This window comes from Eptesicus fuscus, chromosome 5, assembly GCF_027574615.1.
Source record: "Eptesicus fuscus isolate TK198812 chromosome 5, DD_ASM_mEF_20220401, whole genome shotgun sequence".
Classification (NCBI taxonomy): Eukaryota; Metazoa; Chordata; class Mammalia; order Chiroptera; family Vespertilionidae; genus Eptesicus; species Eptesicus fuscus.
The window spans coordinates 66666445-66691131 of record NC_072477.1 but is presented as its reverse complement, the minus strand read 5'-3'; the positions used below and the strand labels follow the sequence as shown (position 1 = coordinate 66691131).

The window sequence follows — 24687 nt, the reverse complement described above, 5'->3', positions numbered from 1 at the left end:
ACCAAACAGGAAAAGAAAAAATGAAACAACATTTTTCATGACTCTGGATATCAGACAAGAAAGGACAGTGATCGCTGATAGACAAGAAACAAATGAAGTGGGCCCTCTAATTGCTGAGCTCACTGCTTGGGAGAGTTTGCAGATAAGTTGCAGGAAGGGAGACAGCAGGCAGGGCCATGCAGACTTCCTGAGCTAAGGAGATAGCTCAGGGTTTGGGGCAACCGAGGTAGCTAGAAGGGAAAGTTGTATATGTACTTTAAATATATTATAGAGAGCTCAGGACAGAATACTGGATAGGAGAAAGGTGCAGAGAGAGAGTTCTGGAGATCTGCCAAGGGTCTCCCTGCGTATTCTGCAGAGCACTGCTCAACATATAAATGTGAGGAAACTACTGGAGACCAAGGAAAGAACCACCCAAAATGATTACAAGGAACAGAAGTCACTAGTTACACAGGGCTGGAACATAGTCTATTCCCGTTAGACTGAAAAACCTCATAATTTATGGAGCATTGGTTAGAGTTTTCAAAAAGTTCTTGGGGGAAGAAATAAGAGTGCGGCGTGAACATGGGGAAGCAAAAGAAAACAAGGAAGTATGCGACCATGACGCGAATGCTTAGTCTCAGAGATCAGAGGCTGAAAGAAAAGGATAGATTAAAACCTAAAAAGAAAGAAAAGAAAGATCCCAGTGCACTCAACGAAAGAGAAGCCCCCCAACACCCCTCCTGCTTATTCTTTCAATATAACACACAGCGGGGCCCACCTTACCACATCCTGGTTGATACCAACTTTATCAACTTTTCCATTAAGGCCAAACTGGACTTAGTGCAGTCAATGATGGATTGTCTCTATGCCAAGTGTATCCCTTGTATAACTGACTGTGTAATGGCTGAAATTGAGAAATTGGGGCAGAAGTATCGAGTGGCTCTAAGGATCGCCAAGGATCCAAGATTTGAACGATTACCATGCACACACAAAGGAACCTATGCAGATGACTGCTTAGTACAGAGAGTAACTCAGCACAAGTGTTATATTGTGGCCACAGTTGACCGGGACCTTAAACAAAGAATCAGGAAGATCCCTGGAGTTCCCATCACGTACATTTCTAACCATAGGTACAACATTGAGCGGATGCCAGATGATTAGGGAGCCCCTCGGTTCTAATACTTACAAGACAAAGTTTCTCTGCTTTCCTTCAAACAACTTTCTCTGTTGCAGGTTTATTAAACATGCTACAACATGCGTTATTGCTCCACTCACACATTTGCTGTTATGAGCTGAGAACAGTTAAATACACTCACTTTTTGGTGGTGTTTTGAAAATGATACTGATGTTGTTTTGAAAATGATATTTTGTGTCATTTAAAATTTTGTTACATCTTTTTATAAATCAGATGACTGCTCAAAAAAAAAAAAGTTCTTGGCTCAGTAGTGGGGACTCATTAGACCTAGTTTGAACACTGATTGCTCCCACCTAATAAATCTCAAAAGCAAGACTTGAAGGGATCAAACTGTTTCTAAGTAATGTAACTTTATCCCAGAACAACCCTTTAGAATATTTATAGGAATACAAAAATAACCAGCATCCAAAAAATAAAATTCACAATGTCTGGGGTCAAATAAAAAATTACCAATCATGCAAAGAAGCAGAAAAATATGACCCATTGTGAGGGGAAAATGAATTGATACCAATCCAGAACTGATACTTATATGAGAATTACCTGACAAGCACATAAAAAAGTTATTGTAACTGTATCCCATGTATTCATATAGCTAAGTGGAAACTTGGAAGGTATTTTTAAAATATGCAATTTGAACTTGTAGAGATGAAAAATCACTGGATGGAATTAAAAACAGTTCAGACACTGCAGAAAAAGATTAGTGAACTTGAAGACATAGGAAATTATCCGAAATGAAATAACCAAAAGAAAAAATAATTTTAGAAATGAATAAATATGATGCATAATATATAATAAGTAGAAAGTATATGTCCTTTATAAATATTTAAAATTATGAAAACATTTAGGCATCAACTAAAAATAGGTAAGAGGGTACTTTTTTTGTTTTATTATTTTGTAGGGGTATATGAACCAAAGAACGTTAAGATGCTGCTGTAGATCCATCTTCCATCCCGCTTTCTCTATGACTTCACTCCTTTGATCATCCCCTCTCCCCTGTGAAGCATCCTTTTCTTCCTCTCAGCTGGCACATGTATCAGGTAGTATCTGCACCTTCAAGCGCCCAACCCACCTCCAGTTACTGCTCAACTGCTCCTCCATTCACAAGCTGTCAGTCTATACCCGCCTCCTCCTCTCTCATGCACTCTTCAACTTGCTCCCACATGGCTGCCACTCACACCTCTGCACCAGGCTTTCTCTTCCTATACTCACCAGTGACTTCTTTGTTGCTAAGTTAAATGGATCCTTTTTCTTTCTCATCTCACTTACCCTTTCGTGTGTTTTTTTCAACAGTTTACCACTCCCTCCTTCACTCCTTCAGCAGTTTACCACTTTTTCCTTCTTAGCTTCTAGGAAACCACCCTTTTTTTCCTCCCTCTCACCTCTTTGGCACCTCTTTATCGTGTTTCTTGGCTGGCACCTCCGTATTACAATTTCTAAATGCTGCTGTCCCTAAGGCTCTCTGTGCACTTCTTCCCTTGGTGATCTCATCCAATATTGTGGATTTAAATGCACCCATATACCCATAACTCCCCAAAGTTTATCTCCAACCTAGACTCCCCTCTGGGCTCAAAGCCTGCATTTCCCACTGGCTACCTAGCAGTTTAAACACGTGAATGTCTCAGGCATTTCAAGTTTACCATGTTCAAAACTAAATGCTCCATCTCCCCACAACACAAAGCAGTGATTCTATCCACCTAATTATTCAAGCCAGGGAGCCATCCTTAAGATCTCCCTCTCCCTTATCCTCTACTCCCTGCCCCACTTCCAATCTGGCACTGAGTTCTGAGATCCGATCTCCACAAGTTGTCTTAAATGTATCTGATTGTCTCTTCCTTTCCTCGAATACCACCACCCTCAGGGCCAACCCACCATCTTCTCTCACTTGAATGATTACAGTAGCCTCCCAATTGTCTTCCTACTTCCACTCTTGCCCTCTTCCAATCCATTCTCTGGGGTAGCCAGAATGAGCTTTAAAAATATATATGTTTTTTAAAATTGATTTCAGAGAGGAAGGGAGAGGGAGAGAGAGACAGAAACATCAATCATGAGAGAGAATCATTGATTGGCTGCACACCCTTTACTGGGGATTGAGCCAACAACCCGGGCATGTGCCCTGACTGGGAATTGAACTGTGAGCTCCTGGCTCACAGGTTGATGCACAACCATTGGGCCACACTGGCCTAGCCAGAATGAGCTTTTTAAAATATAACTTGAACCCAGCTGGTGTGGCTTAGTAGATTGAGCATTGTCCCTTGTACCAAGAGGTCACCAGTTTGATTCCTGGTCAGGGTACATGCCCCAGTTGGAACTGGATCCCCAGTAGGGGGCATGCAGGAGGCAATCTATTGATCAATTGATGTTCCTATCTCCCTCTCTTTTCCTCTCTATCTAAAAATCAATAAAAGCATATTTAAAAAATAAATAAAATATAACTTGAAGAATACTCTCCTGCTCTAATCCTATCCTATATAATAAAAGCCTAATATGCAAATCGACCGAATGGCAGAACGACCAGTTGCTAATGATGTGCAATCGCTGGCCAGGCCTAAGGACCCTACCTGTGCAGGAATTTCGCTCACAGGGCCTCTAGTACTTCAATGACTTCCCTTTACTCTTTAGATAAAATCTAATCTCTTTACCTTTGGCCTACAAAGGCTGCCATTCTTCCAACTTTATCTGTACCGCTCTCCTTGAATTTTTCAGTCCCTTCTAGGAGAAAAGCCCATTCCAGCCTCAGGACTTTGCATTTCTGCACCCCCCCCCCCACCCCCACCCCGCACTGTTACTCTGATTAAGTCCCACTTATCCTTACGTTACTGGGATGTGGTCCCTTGCATTTAAACTTGCTTTCCCTGCTTTTCTCTCTCGCAGAACATTGTACTCTTCCTTCATAGTTTTACTACATTTGGCAAATATATATTTATTTGACATTTGTCCAGCTTTATTGAGATATAATGGACAAGTTCGTATGATTATTTGTTCACTAGATTGTAAGCTCCAGGAGCGCAGAACCAAGGTCTCAATATTTGTCTCTCTCCTCCTTCCCGCCCCCGCTCCCCCCGCCTGTCCCCCCTTCTCCCCCCCCCCCCCCCCCCCACTTAGAGTAGTGGCCTGGCACATGGCAGGTGCTCGGTATTTGTAGAGTGAAACGATCCAGTTAGAATTGCCTGCAGGTGCCTCCGGTATTGCAGCCCACAGGCCCTCTTCAAACCTCATCGGCCGCTCCCCACCCTGCAACGTGTAGTTTTACGCCCACTGAAATACCCTTCGCTCCTGGCAACCAGGCATCCTGCACCATCCCGGACCATCACAGACCAAACAAAGAGAGGGATTGTGACATGGACTCCAAACTTGGCTGCGTTTGCGTCCCGAGCTGGAGCGTGACGCCGGTGGGTCACAGCTCCATTCAGGCCCACCACGTGCACCACTCCCCTCCCGGGCCCAGACCCAGGGACTCCAGCAACACCCGCCGCGGGGAACCGGACTCGCGCCTCGGCTCGGACGTTCCGTACAGCATGGCAGCCCCCAGAGGCGTCGCCCAGGGCAGTGCCGGCGGCACAACATGGCCGCACCCAGGGCGCGCGCCGCAGCCCCGCCCACCCGCCCACCGGAAGTTTCCATTTGAAACCCAGGCGGCAGACCCGGCCGGCAGTGCGGCGGTTTCCGCGGAGGACCTTTTGAATCGGAGCGACGAGGAGTGCCGGCGGGAGCAGCAGGCGCCTGGGTTCGGCTCTCCCGGGGCAGGGGGTTGGGCTGATGAGGGCGGGCGGGTTGGGGTGGAAATGGACGAGTTTCTCCCTCCGCCTCCCCGGAGCCGGAAAGGCTGGGTCGCGCTCACCCCGGGCCCTTCACCTGCTTGGGGGGGCCCTTGGCCTATACCACGGGGTAATAGTCACCTTCCACCTTCTAGGGCCAGGCCTTGCCACCCCGTTACGATGGCCAGCGTGGTTAAGACAGTGCACACACTGCAGCCCCCCTCCCTGCAGAGTGGCGGCCCGCTCGCAGGTGAGTGTCCCCACCTCCCCCCAGGGGAGAGGAGGGTCGAATCCGTGGCCGGGAGTGAGGGGCGCAGGAATCCCTCTGTAAACAATTCCCCGTTTTCTTTTCAGACCTGCGCTCTCTGGAGGGACTGGGTTTGTTGACAGGGAGGAGAGAGAAACAAGATACTGAGGGGTTTCCCAGCACGTCTGGTTCACGTTTGTCTCTGCCCAGGGTCTCTCATATAGTACATTCTCCATAGACATTCGTGGAGTGGAGTGAGAGACGGGGGTCAGGCCCGGCTAGAGCATTCGAGAAACTTGGGAGAAGGTACACGGTTAGGTTGGGTTGATGGCTTTGCCATCTTGCTTTATGTTACCTGGCCTGTGGTCCAAAGGCATTGCCTAGGGTCTGCAGGTGTCCAGCTGCCTAATCTAGAGATTGTCGCCCCCAATGAGCTTCACACTTTAGAACCTGTTATGGAACAGTTAAGTTTACAAGAGCGAGTCGATAGCTTGTATTTGTTTTCCAAATTCAGTTAATCCTGGATTTTTTAAAATTATTATTATTATTATTATTTAAAGAATCTGTTGTGGGAGATTTTGAAGCAGCTAAGATCCCTTCCCAGTGACTCCAGGCAGCTGGCTGAGGAAGTAGCAGGACTTACCTGTGAAGTGAATAGGCTTTTCTCCCAAGGCTTAAAGGGTTGTTCTGCTTTGTCTTTTGCTGTCTCAGAACACCTGACTGGTAATCCTGGCATTAATAGGGCCCAGGCGTGTCGTGTGTGTGGGGGGGGGGGGGGGAGGGGGGGGGGGGGGGGACCAGAGCCACATCTGGCTGCGCTGCTTTTCCCTTAGAGTGCAGTGCCTCTCGGTCAGTGTGGAGTGACTGGCTCTCCCCAGTCAAGTTGAAAAATTCCATCTCTTTCTATCCCTGTCCCAGCCTTATGATCTTATGTAGCCTCAATAATTTAACATTTTCAGACGTATTCCAGGCTTTTTGGTTTTGTTTTGGGCACAAGTTGGTTGTTTTTATGTTTCAGTTTTTTTTGTTTCTTTTTATTACATTTAGTGGGGTAACTGGTTAATAACATTATATAAATTTCAGGTATACAACTTTATAATAGAGCATCTGTATATTTATTATGTGCTCAGAACCCGAAGTCTATTTTTTTTAAATAACTATTTTTTTATTGATTGCTTTTTTTAGGGGGAGGGGGGTGGGCAAGGGAGAGAAAGAGAAAGAAACATCAATTTGTTCCACTTATTTAATGCATTCATGAGTTGATTTCTTGTATGTGCCCTGCCCAGGGATTAAACCCACAACCTTGGTGTATCGGGACGACGCTCTAACCAATTGAGCTACTCAGACCAGGCTCTAGTCTCCTTCTGTCACAATCTATTTGATCCCCTTCCCCTCTAGTAACCACCATGCTGTTGTCTGCCTCAATGAGTTTGGTTTTTTGTTTGTTTTGTTTGTTGCTTTTTGTTTATATCCCACATACAAGTGAAATCTTATGGTTGCTTTTTTCTGTTTGACTTATTAATTAGCATAATACTCTCAAAGTCCATCCTTTGAGAGTATTATGTCATAAATAGCAATAGTTCATCTTTTTAACAGCTGAATGGTATTCCATTGTATATATGTACCATATCGTGTTTTTCCAATCATCGGTCGAAGGACACGTGTCGTAGGTTGTTTCCCTGTCTTGACCATTGTGAATAGTGCTACAGTGAATGCAGTGAGTGGTACATATGTCTTTACAAATAAGTGTTTTCACATTTTTAAGGTATATATACCCAGAAGAGGTATTGTTGGCTCATATAGTAGCTCTGTTAATTTTTTGAGGAGCCTCCATACAGTTTTTCATAGTGGCTGCACCAATTTACATTCCCACCAAAAGTATACGATGGTTCCCTTTTCTCCATATCCTCTCCAACACTTATTTCTTGTCTTATTGATTATAGCCATTCTAACAGGTGTGAGGAGGTATCTCATTATGGTTTTGCATTACATTATCCCTTATAACTAGTGATATTGAGCATCTTTTCATTTTTGTTGGTCATATGTGACTTCCTTATAAAAGTGCTTATTCAGGTCTTCTGCCCATTTTTTAAATAGGATTGTTTTTGTTGTTGTAACTTGTATGAGTTCTTTATATATTTCAGATATTAACCCCTTATCAGAGGTATTGTTTGCAAATATCTTTTCCCTTTCTGTTGGATGCCTTTTTGTTTTGTTATGGTTTCTTTTGCTGTGCAGAAGCTTTTTAATTTTATATAGTCCCAGTCATTTATTTTTGCTTTTACTTCCCTTGCATTTGGGGTCAAGTTCACTAAAAACTCTCTTTGACCAAGATCCATAAGTTTAGTGCCTATGTTTCTTTCTATATATTTTATTGTTTCAGGTCTTATATTCAATTCTTTACTCCATTTTAAGTTAGTTTTTGTGTATGGTTTCAAATAGCAGTCTAAGTTTCTTTCTTTTGCAAGTGGCTTTCCAGTTTTCCCAAATGTATTGAAGAGACTTTTCTTTCTCCATTATATCTCTTTGACTCCTTTGTTGAAAATTGGTTGCCCATATGTGTTTACATTTATTTCTGGGCTCTCAATATTGTTCTATTGGTCTGTGTGTCTAATTTTCTGCCCAAACCATGTTGTTTTAATTATTGTAGCTTTGTAGTATAATTTATCCTTTTTTCTCAGGATTGCTTTTGCTATTTGGGATCTTTTATGATTCCATACAAATCTGAGGATTTTTTCTATTACTGTGAAAAAAGGCCATTGGGATTTTGATAAGGATTGCAATAAATCTTTCAACAGTGTCTTGTAGTTTTTATTGTACAGATTCTTTATCTCCCAACTTGATTCTTGGGTGTGTGTTTTTTGTGATCATATAAATGGGATTGTTTTCTTCATTTCTCTTTCAGATATTTTGTTGTTAGTATATGGGAATGCAACAGGTTTTTATATCTTGATTTTGTATCCTGCAGCTTTGCTATATTTGTTTGTTGTTTCTAATAGTTTTTTGGTGGGATCTTTAGGGGTTTTTGTATGTAGAGTCATGCCATCTGCAAATAGTGTCAGTTTTACTTCTTCATTCCCAATTTGGATGCCTTTTCTTTCTTTTTTGTTTTTGTTTAATTGCTCTGGCTAGGACTTTCAGTACTATTGAATAGCAGTGATGAGAGTGGGCATCCTTGTCTTGTTCCTGATCTTAGAGGAAAAGTTTTCAGTTTCTCACCATTGAATATGATGTTAACTGAGGGTTTGTCATAATGGACTTTATAATGTTGAGGTACTTTCCTTCTATACCCATTTGATTTCCTTCTATACCATCTATAAATGGATGTTATAACTTGTCAAATGCTTTTTCTGTACCTATAGTTATAAACACACTAGTGCACGAAATTCATGAAGGGGGTGCGGGGAGGGGTCCCTCAGCCTGGCCTGCACCCTCTTGCAATTTGGGACCTTTCAGGGGATGTGCAACTGCCAGTTTAGGCCCAATCCCATAGGAATCCCTGTGGATCGGGCCTCAGCTGGCAGTCAGACATCCCTCTAGCAGTCCAGGACTTCTGGCTCCTAACTGCTCGCCTGCCGGCCTGATCACCCCTAACTACTCTGCCTGCCTGATCACCCCTAACCACTTGCCTGCCTGCCTGATTGCCTCTAACCACTCTGCCTGCCTGCCTACCTGATCCCCCCCAATCATTCGCCTGCCTGCCTGATTACCCCTATCCGCTTGCTGAGGGGCGGGGCCATTCTGGTCGTTCCACTGTTTTGGTCGCTGGGCTTTTATTATATAGGACTAGAGGCCCATTGCACAAAGATTCCTGCAATAGGCCTTCTTTCCCCTGGCTGCCGGCACCAGTTTTCCTCCGGGACCTGGGCCGCAGCGGAGCCAAGCCTTCAGCCTTCAGGCTTGGCTCCGGCCGCAGAGGAGCCTTCAGTCTTCAGTCTTAGCTCCATGCCTCTGTATGCAAATTAGCCCACCATTTTGTTGGGTTAATTTGCATACTCCTGATTGGCTGGTGGGCATCATGGAGGTACGGTCAATTTGCATCTTTCACTTTTATTAGTGTAGATTGATTTGTTTATGGATGTTGAACCATCCTTGCATCCCTGGAATGAACCTCACTTGATCATGACTTATGATTCTTTTAATATATTGCTGTATTCAGTTTGCTGATATTTTGTTTAGGGTTTGCATCTGTGTTTATCAGAGATACTGGCCTGTAGGATGTGTGTGTGTGTGTGTGTGTGTGTGTGTGTGTGTGTGTAAGAGAGAGAGAGAGAGAGATATCAATCCTTGCCTGGTTTTGGTATAAGGGTAATTAATGTTGGCCTCAAAATGAATTAGGAAGTTTTCTCTCTTCTCTCTTCAATTTTTTGGAAGAGTTTGAGAGGATTGGTATTAAATTTTCTTTGACTACTTGGTGGAATTCACCAGTGAAGCCTTCGGGTCCTGGACTTTTGTTTTTTAAGAGGTTTTTTTATTACTGTTTCAATTTCCTCACTAGGGATCCATTTATATGCATTTTCCACTTCTTCATGATTCAGACTAGGGAGGTTGAATACTTCTAAGGATTTGTACATTTTTCCTAGGTTATTGAGTTTGGTGGTGTATATCCTTTCATAGTATTCTATTTGAGTCTTCTCTCTTTTCTCCTTTAGCCAGGGATTTATCTTTTCAAAGAACCAGTTCTTCGTTTTATTAATTTTTTTCTATTGTCTTTTCTCTATTTCATTTATTGCTTTATTTTTATTACTTCCTTCCTTCTACTGACTTTGTGCCTCATTTGTTCTTTTTCTAGTTCTTCAAGGTATAATGTTAGATTATAACCAATGGATATAGACACGGGGGCGGGGGGGGGGAGAGCGGCAGGGTGAGGGCATGAACAGAAGTGGGGGTGGGGGATAATGGGGGGATAAGGACACATATGTAATACCTTAGTCAATTAAAAAAAAAAAGATTGTTTATTTGGTGTTTCTCTTGTTTCTTGAGGTAGGCTTGTAATTGTATAAACATCTTCTTCGTGCTTTCGCTGCACCCCTAAAATTTTGTTACATCATATCTTCGTTTTAATTTGTCTCTATATATTTTTTGGTCTTTTATTTTTTTCTTTGACCCAGTAGTAATTCAGTAGCATGCTGTTTAATCTCCACGTATTTATGATTTTTCCAGCTTTCTTCCTGTAGCTAATTTCCAGTTTCATACCATGTGGTCAGAAAATATGCTTGGTATGATTTCAGTCTTAAATTTATTTAGACTAGTTTTGTGCGTTAACATAGAGTCTATCTTGAGAATTCCCATGTGCACTTGAGAATGTGTATTCTAGTATTTGGAGATGGAAAGTTCTGTAAATATCAATTAAGTCCATTTGGTCTAATGTGTCATTTAAGGCAGTATTTCCTTACTGACTTTCTGTCTGGATGATCTATCCTTTGCGTCATCATCCAGGGGTGTTCAGGTCGCCTATTATAATTGCAGTTTTGTCAGTTTCTTCCTTTAAGTCTGTTAGTAATTGCTTTATATGTTTGGTGTTCCCAGGTCTGTTACATATGTATGGATAAGTGTTATGTCTTCTTGATGAATTATCCCCTTTATCGTTATAAAATGTCCATCTTTGTATCTCTTTACCTTTTTATTTTGAAATCTATTTTGTCTCATCTAGGTACTGCTGCACCCGCTTTTTCCTCTGAATGCCATTTGCTTGGAGTGTCATCTTCCACTCCTTCTCTTTAAGCCTATGTTTATCTTTGGAGCTGAGTCTCCTGCAGGCAACATAGTTTGTTCTTTTGTAATCCATCTCGATACTCTATGCCTTTTGATTGGTGAGTTTAGTCCATTTACAGTTAGGGTGATTATTGACATATGAGAACATAGCAACAGCCATTTTATATTTCGTTTTCTGGTTACTCTGTCTCCACTGTTTCTTTTCCCTTGTGATTCTCTCTCATATTTTAATTTAGTGGTTTTCTATGATTTTTTTCCTCCTTCATTCCCTCTTTTTTTAAAATCTAATGATAATCTAATGCGGAGAAACAAAGGAGTGTTCTCACTCTGCCATGATGCTTACATCATTCCCGAGTTTTACGGAACTCCAAGTTTTAGTTTTATGACTGGGTACCATATACAAATAAAAAAATAATCCAAACTTAGGAAACGATTTGCAGTGGAAAACAAGACCCCTTTCCTTTTTTGAACACCAGCATTCAGTTTCCCCCCTAGCATCTCTCATTTTAAGAAGACAGTCTTTGTTAAATCCTGCTAGATTTTTCCTACAATGAAATCCTTAGGTTCTAGTAAATAGGGGTTATTGGAACTAATTACAGTCAATGAATTTATGGTTTAACACCTTTTTACATGGGGTGGATTTGTTATTATGAATAACTTACAAATACTTGAGAGAGGAGAAGGTAAATACATTCCCCCACAGTTAACTTTTATTTCAGACAGAGACCTCATGAAGAACCCATTTAATCTTTGTTTTGCGGATAAAAGTATGGAAAATAGAGTGTAAGTGCCAGTGAGTATACCTATAAATGAAATAATTTGTTAACCTGAGAAATCATATTTATTACAAACTTATGCAGGTAGAGTCATCAAAATAAAATCTCCTTCAAATACGAATACAAAATTTCCTAATCCCTGTGATCCAGTGCTTTGTACCTCATTTTTTCAACTTGATTTCATTATTATGGCTTTTTATTTAGGTTAAACTTAAAGGAGCCATTTTACAATGAACAAAGTAAAAATTAGTATAAACTAGAAAATCGTGGGGGCAGGGAGGGAGTATGCTTAATTCCAGAAGTTATTACTTGAATTTGGTATGGAATATAAATGGTAAAAGGTGTGGTGGAGGATGGGGTAGCTTAAGGGTTAGGGGAAAATACTCTCTGGTGGGGAAGAAGAGTCAGGGCAGGGCCATTTCTCTGCTTCTCTGACAATAGCCTGGCAAAAGGATCAGAACAGAATGCCAGATAGGAACCTCTGATGGGTAAACAAATTAAAAGTCTGGCGGTAAAGGTAATCAGCATGGAAGAAGGAAAGAGGACTAGAGGAGATTATTTAGAGATGATCTGTGAACAATCCATGAAACTGTGAAGTATACCACTTATTCAACAAGCAGGTATTGAACCTGTTGGTAGGCCACATACTCTCCTAAGCGCTGGGACACAAGACATATTTTTGAGTAGTTAGGGAGACAGTCTGGTGAAAACAACTAAAGCGATATTTAAAAGAGAAACTCGAAGCGGTTTGAGTGTATCCTCCGGAGAGTGTGCAGAGTGCCTAGGAGCTTAACAAGATGGCTTGATTCTTCTGGTGTTTGATGAAGGAGTCTACGGTGTTTTGCCCTGCTGACTGCTACACTGCCTTGTATTTAGCTCTTTGCTTGTGTCAACCTTCACTTTATACCGTCTGGCCATTCCATTTGATAGGTCATGAAGCTTTTGGCTACCCTTAAACACACTGCACTGTTACATTTAAAAAATTTGTTTTAGCCCTGGCCAGTTTTGCTAAGTAGTTAGAGTGTTGGCCCTCGGACCAAAGTGTCTTAGACTCAATTCCTGGTCAAGGGCATGTGCCTTGGTTGCGGGTTCAATCCCAGCCCCCGTCGGGGCGTGTGGGAGGCAGCCAGTCAATGTGTGTCTCTCCCTCCTCCCCCATTCTCCCTCCCTTCTACTCTCTCTGAAGATCAATGGAAGCCCATGTGGCTCAGTGGTGAGTGTCAATCCATGCACCAAAAGGTCGCTGGTTCAATCTTCACAAATTGAGGTTGGCCAGAATGAAATACAGGTTTCTGACAACTTAGAATTTAATTCTGCTTGAGTTTTCACCCTCCTGTTTTCCTTTGCAGACACACAAACTCGAGCCACTTCTAAGAGCTTATTACCTGTGAAGTCTAAAGAAGTCGATGTTTCCAGATCTCTTCATTCAGGAGTTTCAGAAAATGATGTCATGAAAGTCATCAAACCGAGACGAGAGAATGGGTGGGTCAGATCATTGGTATCCAGTTAGAAATTGCTCAGTACCAAGAATTAGAGAGTGGGGGTTTGAGAGCTCAAGGCACCTGAACACTGAGCCTGGAGTCAGGGACCTGGAGCAGTTGCCGCATTGCTGAGCTGCTTGTCGGGACCTTCCACATGGATCAGTTCTGAAGAGTCACAGCAAGGGTTATGCTGAGAGACACCCTTTCCTTCTCACCACTGCTCGGAGTGTACAGTGGCCCTGCTGTGGTCCTACCCCAGCCCTAAATGGTAGTCACGTGGGTGGGCTAGTTGTTAGCCTGTGTTGCTGGTCTGAGCACAGTCCAGGCCAGTGCACATGTGTGTCCCTCCCCCCAGTGCTCAGTCCCCATGTAAGTGAGGTTGACATGAGAAGGCCATTCATTTTTGAGCAGGAGGGGAGTTCATTATTAACAAGCCTTTTTCAATAATCTGGGCTGAAACAAAGTGCATGGGCTTCAGAGCTTCTCAGTCTTGTGTTGTTTGCATTGTTTAAAATCTCTGGTTCTTTCCTCAGAAAACCAGCCTCTCTGTTCCGCTTTGTTCACAACACATGTAACAACATGTTACAATTCTCGGCTTGATTCCTTTGTTGTTGGTTTTTAATTAAGGCATTGACTACATTATAGTTTCAAGTATACAGCATAATGATGTGATAAGTGTACATATTGCAAAATGTTTGCCACAATAAGTCAAGTTACATTCTGATTTCTTTGTCTTTGCTCCGCTAGACAGGGGAAAGCTGCAGATACTGCCATCAAGAAGAACATCAAAAAGAGGTGAGCATCAGAGTAAATGAAGGTTGGGCACCGTATTAGTGGATCTCCTTCCTGGTTGTGCAGGATTTGTTGGGACTTGTTTAATGTGTTACAGTCTGGGTGCCACCCAGAAATCTGAATGGAATTTTCACGGGTGAGGCACAGCTAGATTTGAGAAGCACTATCAGGGCACGATTAGTGAAGCTACCATCTTGAGTGCCAGTCAGGAGCTTTTGGGGCTCCGTGCCAGGACCACTGCTGACCAGAAGTCAGACCAGCTGTGACCTCTCAACAGAAGTGTGAAGCCTTCAAGATCGGAGGGGCTGCGTGTGGTTAGCAGTTTCAGGATGGTGTTTGTGGTGGTGCTGCTGGTGCCGGGGAGGAGAAATCCGGGAGAAGGACCCATCCTCCTGTCGGGGAGGCCAGCGTGGACATTTTGCGTCCTGAAGACAGAAATAATATAAGCTGAACATTCTGTAGAAATAGGTTCTACTTCCAAATCTGGGCATATTTTAAAAGTTCTGAAAACAAAACTCTACCCAAAAAGAACTCTGAGAAATTTAAAAAGAACATTTAATATTAATGGTGATAATGGCTGTTATTTATTAAATGTTTACTCTGTGTCAGTAGTGTGCTAAGAATGGTACATGTATTCTTATTCTTCACAATAATAATAATATTATGAGAGGTAGGTATTATCCTAATTCTGGAAATAAGGAAACCGAGCCTCAGAGGTTATGCAACTCACTGAAGGTCATATCCACTATGTGATGAAGCCAGGAATCGAACGCCTGTTTGTGAGACTACCCAGTCCATACTCTTTACCCCCCACCACTTCATATAAGTACAATTACCATTACAGCTACAGGCCGTTGAGTAAGCAGAAGTCAGAGGAAGAGCTCAAGGATAAGAACCAGTTCTTAGAGGCCGTCAACAAGCAGTTACACCAGAAGTTGACTGAAACTCAGGTAAGAGACCCACCAGACCTGTGCCATCAGCCACACTGGGTGATGCATGTGGAACCCCGAGGGACAGCCCCTCAGACCACCCCTGCCGAGTGGCACAGGCCTGATCTGTCTGCATGGCACCCCCATAGGGAAAACTGAAGGACCTGACTGAAAAGGTGGAGCTGCTGCAGAAGTTTCAGGACAACAGTTTGGCCATTTTGGAGAGCAAGGGCCTCAACCCAAGTAAGAAACAGCACCCAGCAGCCTTCAAAGGAAGCAGTGTGCGTGCCCCCGCTGGGGTGGTTCTGGGCTGTGTGTTGGGGTCCAGCGTGGCAGCAGCTGGCCTAGGCGTGCAGAGGTTTGGAGCACCTTTTTTCTCTGGTGATGCTGACTGTGCCTGACCGATTCCAGGTGGTTGTGGAGAGAGGATTATCGCTTTCTTATCTGAACACTTTGGTGCCCAAATGTATGACCTTGCAAATTAGATCAGAAATATTTTATTTCTTTCAAGATAGGTATCATACAGTTAACTTTCTCAAGTGGGAAGAGAGAGAGATGATACTGTTTCTGGCTAATCGGCAGAATCCCAGTGGTTAAAGTGGGATTCCTGCTCTGACCCTCTAGATCAGTCTAGAGCAGAGAGGAGAGCACAGAAGGACTTACCCAGAGACTGGGAGGGGGCCTCAGATGGAGCTGAGGGGCCTGAGCATCTTTGAATTAAGGAATGCTGACTGAATGCTACTGGTTAACTGTACAGTTTAGGATATATTCTTCACATATGTTTTTATATTACTTTATTATGTGTATGCACTACTTTTATCAAAAATAATAATATTTAAGGCCTAAAAAACTTTAAAAAATTGTTTTGTGTTTTGTAAACAAAACTATACATTGCCTTTGGACAAATTTTCTGAGGAGAGAGCAGAATGAATTTTTGGCCATTTCCAAACAGAAAGGAAGGAGCTAAAATGTATCTCGAGGCAGGCGTGGGCCACACTGCCAGGGTGAAAACGGGGGTTTTCCCTCATGAAAACTCTTGTGCTTGTCCTAGAGGGGTTTTTTGGTTGTTTATTTTGTGGGAGGTACAGTTCCCTAAGCGAGGCTAATTTTGTTGTCTCCATTACATCTAGACAGTGAAACCCTGGAATCACAGCAAGAATCCAGCCCGGATCACATGGACTCAATGGTGAGGGCCTGGGTATGAGTGGGCGAAGGCCGAGGGACTGTGGGCCGAGGGCCCACGGGGCTCTGCGGCTCTAGGAGATCGCTGCCATGTGCTCAGTAAACCCCGAGAAGCAGCCTGTGGGACCAGGATGTGGAAGAAGAGCGTGGTGGATATGTACTCATAAGAGCATATTTTACTTGGCAGGTGACCTGTGCTTACAAATATGAGTGAGTCTGAGTTGAAAATGTACTACTTTAAAACACATAACAGGACAGACCAGTAGACAGCTTTCTGGTTTCTCTGTTTTACACCAGACCAGTTTTTCTCCTTATTCCTTCGCTGAGAACTAGATAATGAAAAGGTTCTGCCTGAGTGAAATTTGGCTTCTCTTTGGCTCCTTCCCTGAGGTAGGAAGGTAATTGTTTGGGATTAATGTCTCTTGAGCTTCTGTGAGTTGCATCTTACAGTCACAGAGCACTAGATATGGAACCATCCTCAGCTCTCCCAGGTTATTAGTCACCCCTTCAGTGGGTACGTGTGTTCATGTTGCTTGTGCAGCAGAACCCATGGAAGTGGGATAATCCTTCGTCCCTCCTGGGGACAGTTCCTCCAGGGTGTCCGGTGGAGAACCCAGATGTGTGTGGACACAGCCAATGGCTGAATGACGTTAACAGTCATCTAATTCAGCTCCCCTTTTATACAAAGAGATCAGTTTATATGAAGAAAATGTTCGCATACCAATGAAGATTTGTACTTTATTTTACTAATTGTACTTTCCTCTTAGTTGCTGTTAGAAACTTTGCAAGATGAATTAAAGCTTTTTAACGAAACGGCAAGAAAGCAGATGGAGGAGTTACAGGTGAGAGGCATACATCACCCTGAGGCAAAATTACCATTCCTGCTACAGTAGATGGATATATAGAGGGTTCTCTCTCTCTCTCTCTTAAATCCTTACCCAAGGATATTTTTCCATTGATTTTTAGAGAGAGTGGAAGAGAGAGAGAGAAACACAGATGTGAGAGAGAGACATTGATTGGTTGCCTCCCACATGCCCCCGACCAGGGCCAGGAATCAAACCCGGGACCCTTCAGTCCACAGGCCAACACTCTAGCCACTGAGCCAACCAGCTAGGGTTGGAGGGCTCTCTCTTATTTATCTATTTCTTTATTTTTAATAAACTATTTTGTAATAATTTTAGATTTACAGAAAATTGGCAAAGAGAATTCAGTTCCCCTACAAATACAGAGAATTCTTTCTTAATGGAACAGAACAGAAGCATGATGTTTCAAAGTTTTTGTTTGTTTGTCTTTTTTAATATCTTTCCAAACAGGCCTTAAAAGTAAAGTTGAAGATGAAAGAAGAAGAGAGGGCCCGGTTCCTAGAGCAGCAGACCTTATGTAACAGCCAAGTAAATGATTTTACAACAGTCCTTGAGGAAATGGAGCAGCTATTAGAAATGTGATAAAAAGCAAGTGGCCAGATGGCTCTCTCTTGGGGATTAACTCTCGGAGGAAGCCGCTAAGGACATCTGCTTCTTGGCCGTGATCTTCACCATTCCAAGAATGGAACCACTTTGTGCAGTAGGATTAAGGATAGTTTGTGCTGGAATGGCAGTTCCTCCTTTTAAGCAAATGTTCCCACTCATCAGATGGGCCAGCTCTGAACCTCACGTACGTAATTGAGGTCGACAAGAAGGGCGCCTGGAAGCGTGGCTCGGCTCCTAGGCAGCAAAGCGACGCACTGTCAGAGACCGGAGACTAAACAGCCACAGCCAGAGGATCCAAAGGTCCCGTTCAGATGTGCGGGGAGAAACCCTGAATCAGAGGTGGGGCACAGGTGCTCCACAGGAAACGCCACTGAGGAGCCGTGCAGGCCCTTCTGATTGGGACACAGGGGAACTTAAAGTCACTTGAAATGGCTTAATGAACGGGGTGAAGGTATAGATAGCAATGACACCAACTGAAACAATACACTTTGGAGCTTTTAATCTAAATCACTTCTGTGTTTTTAATATGTGTATATATATATAAAGTGCTAATTTCAAAATAAATATTTCTGTAACTTTGGATTGCAATGAGAAGTGAAAATAGCCTTTTAACTTAAATATATTCACTGACTATTGAACTAATGTAGGCAAATTCACACCTCTAATTTAATCCAGAATCTTCTTTCACTCATTAAGTGCTCCATGCCTACTGGAGGCCTTCTGTGGGCGTTCCCTGTTTGCAGCCGTGGGCCCGACTCCACCCACCAGATCTGTGTCACTAGCTGCCTGTTCTCCCTGTGTGTGCTCCTGAGCATGATTATGTTCCTGCTATTTGCTCTGCACAGCCAGTCCTGGACCTGGCTTCATGGATCCTTAATCAACCGAAGTCCATGGCAGGCCGCCCTACCCTGGTTTACCAAAGGCACAGCCATATTTCATTTCGTAGACAAGGCAGTCGTTGGCCAGCTCCCTTTCTTTTCTGCAATTTTTTCACCAAACCCATCCACCATTCAGCATTACTGAGGTTGCCCAGAGCCACCCATTAATGCCCCAACCCTAACTTACAGGGCTAAATTTTTTTGCCTTCACACACAAACGTTCATGCAGTTGGTTATGTCCCAGATATTTTGAGGGGGGAAATCCAGTTAAATAATTCTCACCAATGAGAGGGGCTGAACATTGTCTTCTACCCGTTTTCAAGATGTTTATAGTTTAAAAGATTGTTTACAGCAAATGAATTTGTAATTGCTATTTCAGGCCCCCAAAAAAGTTTTACTTCCTTTTTGTAAGGAGAGGTGGGAAACTCCGTTGTGGGACCCTCACCTTGTCATGCCTTCCTCGTTAATGCCCAGGACTGTAATGATCTTAATGTCTCCCATTACTCATCTCCCCCAGTGTCGAGACCCTGCTCTCGTGGCCTGGTCTCACCAAGGGGCTTTCACTTCATGCTTCTGCTTTGCACCACCAGCCAGTGTTTGTGCACTCTTGCCTTTATTGCCTCTGACCTGTGCTGTTCCATCTGTCTCTTGTACATGTGACTTAATCTGATCTGGAGCCTGAACAGATTCATACATAAACCCAGCAAATAGTGATCTGCACCCTCCGCTTTGCTAGATGCTCTAGGAAACTTTAATGTAGCATGACATTCTAAACCTCGAAGCTTACAGTCTTATTTGGTGAAACAAAAAATGTGCAGGTCATAAGTTAAATAACAAAAGGCAATACTTGATCAACAACGGGTGGTGTGATACAGTTGTGTTCTATAGTAGTTATTTGTGGGCTAGGCTTATGGAGGAGGTAGACTGACATTTGGAGAGGCTGGCAAAAAAGTTGAGGACCTTCCAAGTTGGTGAACACATGGAGAATTGGCGAGAGTGGCAGGATCATTGGAAACTCCAGGGAGAAAATAAAATTACGAAAGATTGAAAGAACGGGAAGTGGGGGAAAAGGGATATCCAGATGAGTTTTGGGGAACTTAGAACACTGGGCTGTTCAGAGGGTTCAATATGAGAAGGGATTATGTCTGACATTTAATTGAACATTTGTAATATGCAAATGTATCTATGTTCCTCGTGTATATTCTCATGTAATTCTCATTATAAGCATACAGGTAAGCACTATTACTCCATTTTACAGCGAGATAGCTCAGAGAAGTTAAACTGATTCACCCAAGGTCAAACAACAAGCAAGTACCGGAGAAAAATTTGAGCCAGGGAATAATGAGGGTAAAGGTACGTGGTGTTACCAGAAGTTTTGAACCTTGAATGCCAGGCTAAAAAGTGTGGGGGTTTTTTTGTTGTTGTTGTTGTTTTAATTTCTTTATTGATTAAGGTATTACATGTGTGTCCTCTTCCCCCCAGTAACTCCCCAACAGCAGTGTGGGTTTTTATAATTGAGGCCAGAGGTTTCCAACTTACTCAGTTCATGATGCCCTTATTATCTCAGTAATACATTTTTTTATTTAAAAAATTTTATTAGCTGTCTCTACAGTTTGCTTGCTCTTATTAGCTGATCAAGAAAGTTCCAGAGCAGAGCAATTCACTGGCATTGGCATTAAGTTGTAAATCTATCCTTTGTCACAGAGCAAGAATACACTTCAGATCAACTCAAGAAAATAACTTCCCAGAAAAGTGTCACAGAAGTACCCATATCCATTGATCATGCATTCCAGTGTCTTGTAGTCCCCTTTGCAATTGCCTAACTTCTAGCCCAGTTTCATTTTGTAGTCTGAAAATAAGGAATCACTCAAGTGGGTTGTCCCTTCAGAGCATTGTTGAAAAAAATAGTAAACGTAGAGATATCCCATATCCCTGTTCTACACGTTAAAAATACATTAAATGAACACACAGAAAATATCCATAGGTATCGTCTGTGTTCTAATTGGTTTTTGTTTCCCCCTTTTTGATACCTCCAACTTCTGAGGCCCTTCCTTTGTAGTCATTTGGTTCTATCATATTTAACTTCTTTTGATATTCCAGTGGCAAGCCATTCTACTTTTGCACCCATGCAAATAAAGGACCTTTTTATACTGGGGTGAAAGGGGAGCATTTAATTTTTAATTAAATTGATTGGAGTGACATTGGTCAACATGAACATATAGGTTTCAGGGCGGGTTTCTATGTTACAAGATCTGTATATTGCACTGTGTGCCCTCCACCCAGAGCCAAACCTCCCGTCACCATGTATTAGAACCCCCTTTCTCCCCGCTCCCCACCCTTCCCTCTGGCAACCACCACACGGCTCTTTGTGTTCATGAGTCAGTTTTATATCCCACATATGAGTGAAGTCACATGGTTCTTAGCTTTTCCTGACTGACTTATTTCACTTAGCATAATGTTCTCAAGGTCCATCCATGTTGTTGCAAATGGCGCTATTTCATCCTTTCTTATGGCCGAGTAGTATTCCATTGTGTATGTACCACATCTTCTTTATCCAGTCCTCTATCGCAGGACACTTTGGCTGTTTCCATGTCTTATGCACCATGAATAATGCTGCAGTGAACATAAGGGTGCATATATCTTTGTGAATACATGATTTCGAGTTTTTTGGGTGTATACCCAGGAGAAGGATTGATGGGTCATATAGTAGCTCTATTCTTAATTTTTTGAGGAATCGCCAAACTGCTTTCCACAGTGGTTGTACCAGGCTACATTCCCACCAGCAGTGAAGGGGTTCCCTTTTTTCCATAACCTCTCCAACGCTGGTTATTGTCTTATTGATAATGGCCACTCTAACAGGTCTGAGGTGGTACCTCATTGTAGTTTTGATTTGTAATTTTTTATCTGGTAACTTCGACAGGTTATTTTCCTTCTTGAGTGTAAACATTAATTTCGATTGAGACATATGTTCCACTATTAAACCCTTCTTGCTTTTGTTCATTTTCCATACTTCATCACCTGGACTTTGAAAAATGGTGGCTTATACCTCCACACCACGTTTCGCTTATTTTGCCATGAGAATTGCCAAAGTCAAGCTTAAAATCCTATAAATAAATAAACATTTGATTGATAGCTCTTTCCCTGTCTCAACTATAAGTATCTGAATTTCTTTCCTACATTTGGGAAGTTCCCTACCTCGTGCATCTGGAGGGTAGAACCACAGAAGCTGGTTTTCCATCTTTGCTTTCAGTCAGGGCGTGGGCATGCGGCCAAGACTTAGCCAACAACACCCTCTGGGTTTTGAATTATGCCCAAAGACAGCAGACGCTCCACCCTGGTGGTGGCAGCCACATCTGGGTTTTGGAAACTGCAGGGGTGTAGTGACAGTGGCAGGCAGGGCCCCGAGCAGGCAGTACTGTTAGGTCAGCTTTGTGGTCCTAACTTCCTGGTCATTCTATAAGCTCTCCAACAGCCTTTCCACACAAAGTGTTTATCTCAGCCACTTTCTGTTGCTGCAACTAAGAACGTGGGTGGGCCACACAGCAGAACAAAAACCCAGGGGTTTCAGAGATGGATAAGCTGGGTTCAGCATGTTCCTGCCATAGGCAAAGTACAGAAAATTCTCCTCCTCCTGCCATGGGTTCAACTCAGGTCCTCGCAGCCTGAGTTCACCATGCAGACGCCTGCACGCCCCGCCCCACTGTGTCTGCAGCCGGGTGATGAACGGCAAGCACAGCACAGTGCCACCACCTCACCTCAGGAGTTAGAGGAAAGGCGGGAAGTATGGGCCCTATTGTCGCAGTAATATTTTTTGACACCAAAAGAAATACCTGACTGCCCTAGCTGGTTTGGCTCAATGGATAGAGCGTCATCCTGCAGACTGAAGGGTCCCAGGTTCGATTCCAGCCAAGGGCACATGCCCGGGTTGCAGGCTTTATCCCCAGTGGGGGGTGTGCAGGAAGCAGCCAATCAATGATTCTCTCTCATCATTGATGCTTCTATCTCTCTTTCCCTCTCCCTCTCTGAAATCAATAAAGATATATTTTTTTAAAAGAGAAATACCTAACTACTTTAAGTAGTTACATCCAATAATAAGTGCTTATGTCCTAACAACTTAATAGCTGTTTGAAAAAAATAATACACAAATCTAAAGAAAATTTTTTTATTTCATTGCTCAGTAACTACAATGATTTACTAACGGGATGATCAGATTGGACACTACTGCCTTCATTCCCTGTTTGACACTGAAAGGAATGTGGCATGATCTAACGTTGAAACTGACCTACTTCAAACTAGTAGTTCACATGTCTAACATGTCAAGTATCACTGATTCCCGCAAAAGTTTAAACTATCCCATGGAGTGCCTGTGAGTTTGTTGCCCAAGAGTGCCTTAACTCACAATCTGGGAACCACAAATCTAGGCAATGGAATCAGTGAAACACTCTGAGCAGGCAATCATCATGATGAATGTTTTAGAAAACTGAATCTGGCATTGGTGTTAAAGATGGATGGCAGTGTTAAAATCCAATAAACAAATGGAGGCCAGCCTTGACAATTCCGAGGAGACAAAACCAGTTTAGTCATACAAACAAATCGTAATTTAGCTTATTTTGCTACACCAACTTGCCCTGTTCGTTTCTTGCTTTTGCTTCAGGAAATCATAAGCAACACTTGATCCCTTTCATGAGATTGACATAAGGTAGCCACTGAAAATCGCTGTGAAGAATAAGCAGTCACTGCAAGTTTGTAACTTCAGAACCAGCTCAAAATGGTCCTATCCTGTTTCTGACACGTTGCTGAGTTGCCTTTCATAGTCAACAGACCAAAACTGCAACTCATGAAGCCAAAGCATGCGCAGAGGAGAGAACTTCAGCTTCCAGCTCTACACAGGACCAAAGAACTGGGACATGACTGGTATTTGAACCAAAACCCTTTCAGAAGCAAAGGGTCAGTTGAGCAGAAAGATCAACGGTGAAGCCCCTTGCCAGAATCCTATCTAATAAAGAGGGAATATACTAATTGACTGTCATGCCCTCAAAGATGGCAGCACCCACAGCCACAAGATGGGGGCACCCAGTTCCCTCAGCCCTGCTGGGGCGGCAGGCGCATGGCATGGCCAAGCCTGCTGCCAGGAGGGTCTGGCCGTTCCGCGCACCTGCCTCTGGAGTCCCCCAGTCCTCTCAGCTCCCCAGACGCCCAGGGCCGGCCCGCGGCACAGGCAAGCCTCGGATGGTGGCTGCCCAGCTGCCCAGGGCCGCCCGAGGCTCAGGTAACCAGGGCCGGCTAAGGCTTGTGCTGCTGGCAGTGGCAGCAGCAGAGGTGTGATGGGGGCATCACCTTCCCCTGATTGCTGGGTCACCTCCTGCCCGTGAGGGCTCCCAGCGTGTGAGGGGGGCAGGCTGGGCTGAGGGACCCCCCCACTCCCGTGCATGAATTTTCTCGGGCCTCTAGTTCACCATAAATGGCCAAGTTCCAAGCTCTCCAACACCTGCACCACTAGTGCTTCCACATACTAGCAGCCTGTTCCCCTTAGCCTTTGCCTTTAAAACCCCTTGATTAAAAGCAAACTCCATTGGGAGTTGGGGCTTTAAGTGATTGTTTCCTGTTCTCCTTGCTTGACTCCCTGCAAATACTAGTAAAACAACTTTAATCTCTCCATTGCAAACCTGGATGTGCAGTGTTTGGCTTTGCTGCACATCGGGCGAGCAGACCCTTGATTGGTTTGGTTTGGTAACATTTCCTCACCATATCAGCTGCTTTATAACAATATGCCCCTGAGCCTCATTCCATGTTTTAGTTTGAGTGCTCCTGGTTTGCACAATAAACGTTTACTAATTACTACTTCAGTGATTCATTGGTTTTACTTTGGCTATTTATGAAGTTTTAAGAGGGTTAAGAGAATAGAGTCAAGGACATCAGGACAATGTAGGAATCAAATGTGTAAGGGCCATAGCAGCAAAGATGTAAAGAAAGATTCAAACACAAGAAAGCTACAGGAATTTATTGATGGCAAAGGGTGTGGGGGGAAGGAATCCATATACATAGAAGTTTTGAGCAAGGTGACAGAATAAGAATTAGTTATAAAATTAGGATGTTAAAACTTCAGCTTGCAGCCCATCCCAGCCAGACAAATCTGGATTGGAATCCCAGCCTACACACTGTTCATCAAACTGGAGGCTTTGGCTAGAAATACATGATAAAGATGTCAAGGGTCTTAGGATTTGCAAACCGGAAACACAACTAGTCAATACCCAGAGTGTTCTGAAAAAAGACAGAAAAGCTAAGC

At 43.3% G+C, this 24687-nt stretch overlaps 2 protein-coding genes across 2 annotated transcripts; both read left to right on the top strand.

Moving 5' to 3' along the window:
• Nucleotides 1–557: 557 nt before the first annotated feature.
• On the top strand, nucleotides 558–1239 carry LOC103287310 (rRNA-processing protein FCF1 homolog). The gene has a single exon (XM_054715565.1). The coding sequence runs from the start codon at nucleotides 565–567 to the stop codon at nucleotides 1141–1143; it is 579 nt and encodes a 192-aa protein (XP_054571540.1). The 5' UTR covers nucleotides 558–564; the 3' UTR covers nucleotides 1144–1239.
• Nucleotides 1240–4692: 3453 nt separating this feature from the next.
• Nucleotides 4693–18057, top strand: KNSTRN (kinetochore localized astrin (SPAG5) binding protein). Its single transcript, XM_008143215.3, has 9 exons — nucleotides 4693–4901; nucleotides 5088–5182; nucleotides 13020–13152; nucleotides 13899–13946; nucleotides 14788–14893; nucleotides 15022–15115; nucleotides 16003–16058; nucleotides 16822–16896; nucleotides 17368–18057. Exons 1-9 carry the CDS (start codon nucleotides 4693–4695, stop codon nucleotides 17497–17499), a joined length of 948 nt encoding a protein of 315 aa, XP_008141437.2. The 3' UTR covers nucleotides 17500–18057.
• Nucleotides 18058–24687: the final 6630 nt, after the last annotated feature.

What these genes read in the sequence shown, in the direction of transcription:
- LOC103287310 (XM_054715565.1), top strand. Translation starts at nt 565, where the DNA reads ATGGGGAAGCAAAAGAAAACAAGGAAGTATGCGACCATGACGCGAATG.
- KNSTRN (XM_008143215.3), top strand. Translation starts at nt 4,693, where the DNA reads ATGGCAGCCCCCAGAGGCGTCGCCCAGGGCAGTGCCGGCGGCACAACA. An exon ending in AAGAAGAACATCAAAAAGAG is followed by an intron (nt 13,947 to 14,787) that starts GTGAGCATCAGA and finishes TTACCATTACAG; the next exon opens with CTACAGGCCGTTGAGTAAGC. An exon ending in GAGCAAGGGCCTCAACCCAA is followed by an intron (nt 15,116 to 16,002) that starts GTAAGAAACAGC and finishes CATTACATCTAG; the next exon opens with ACAGTGAAACCCTGGAATCA.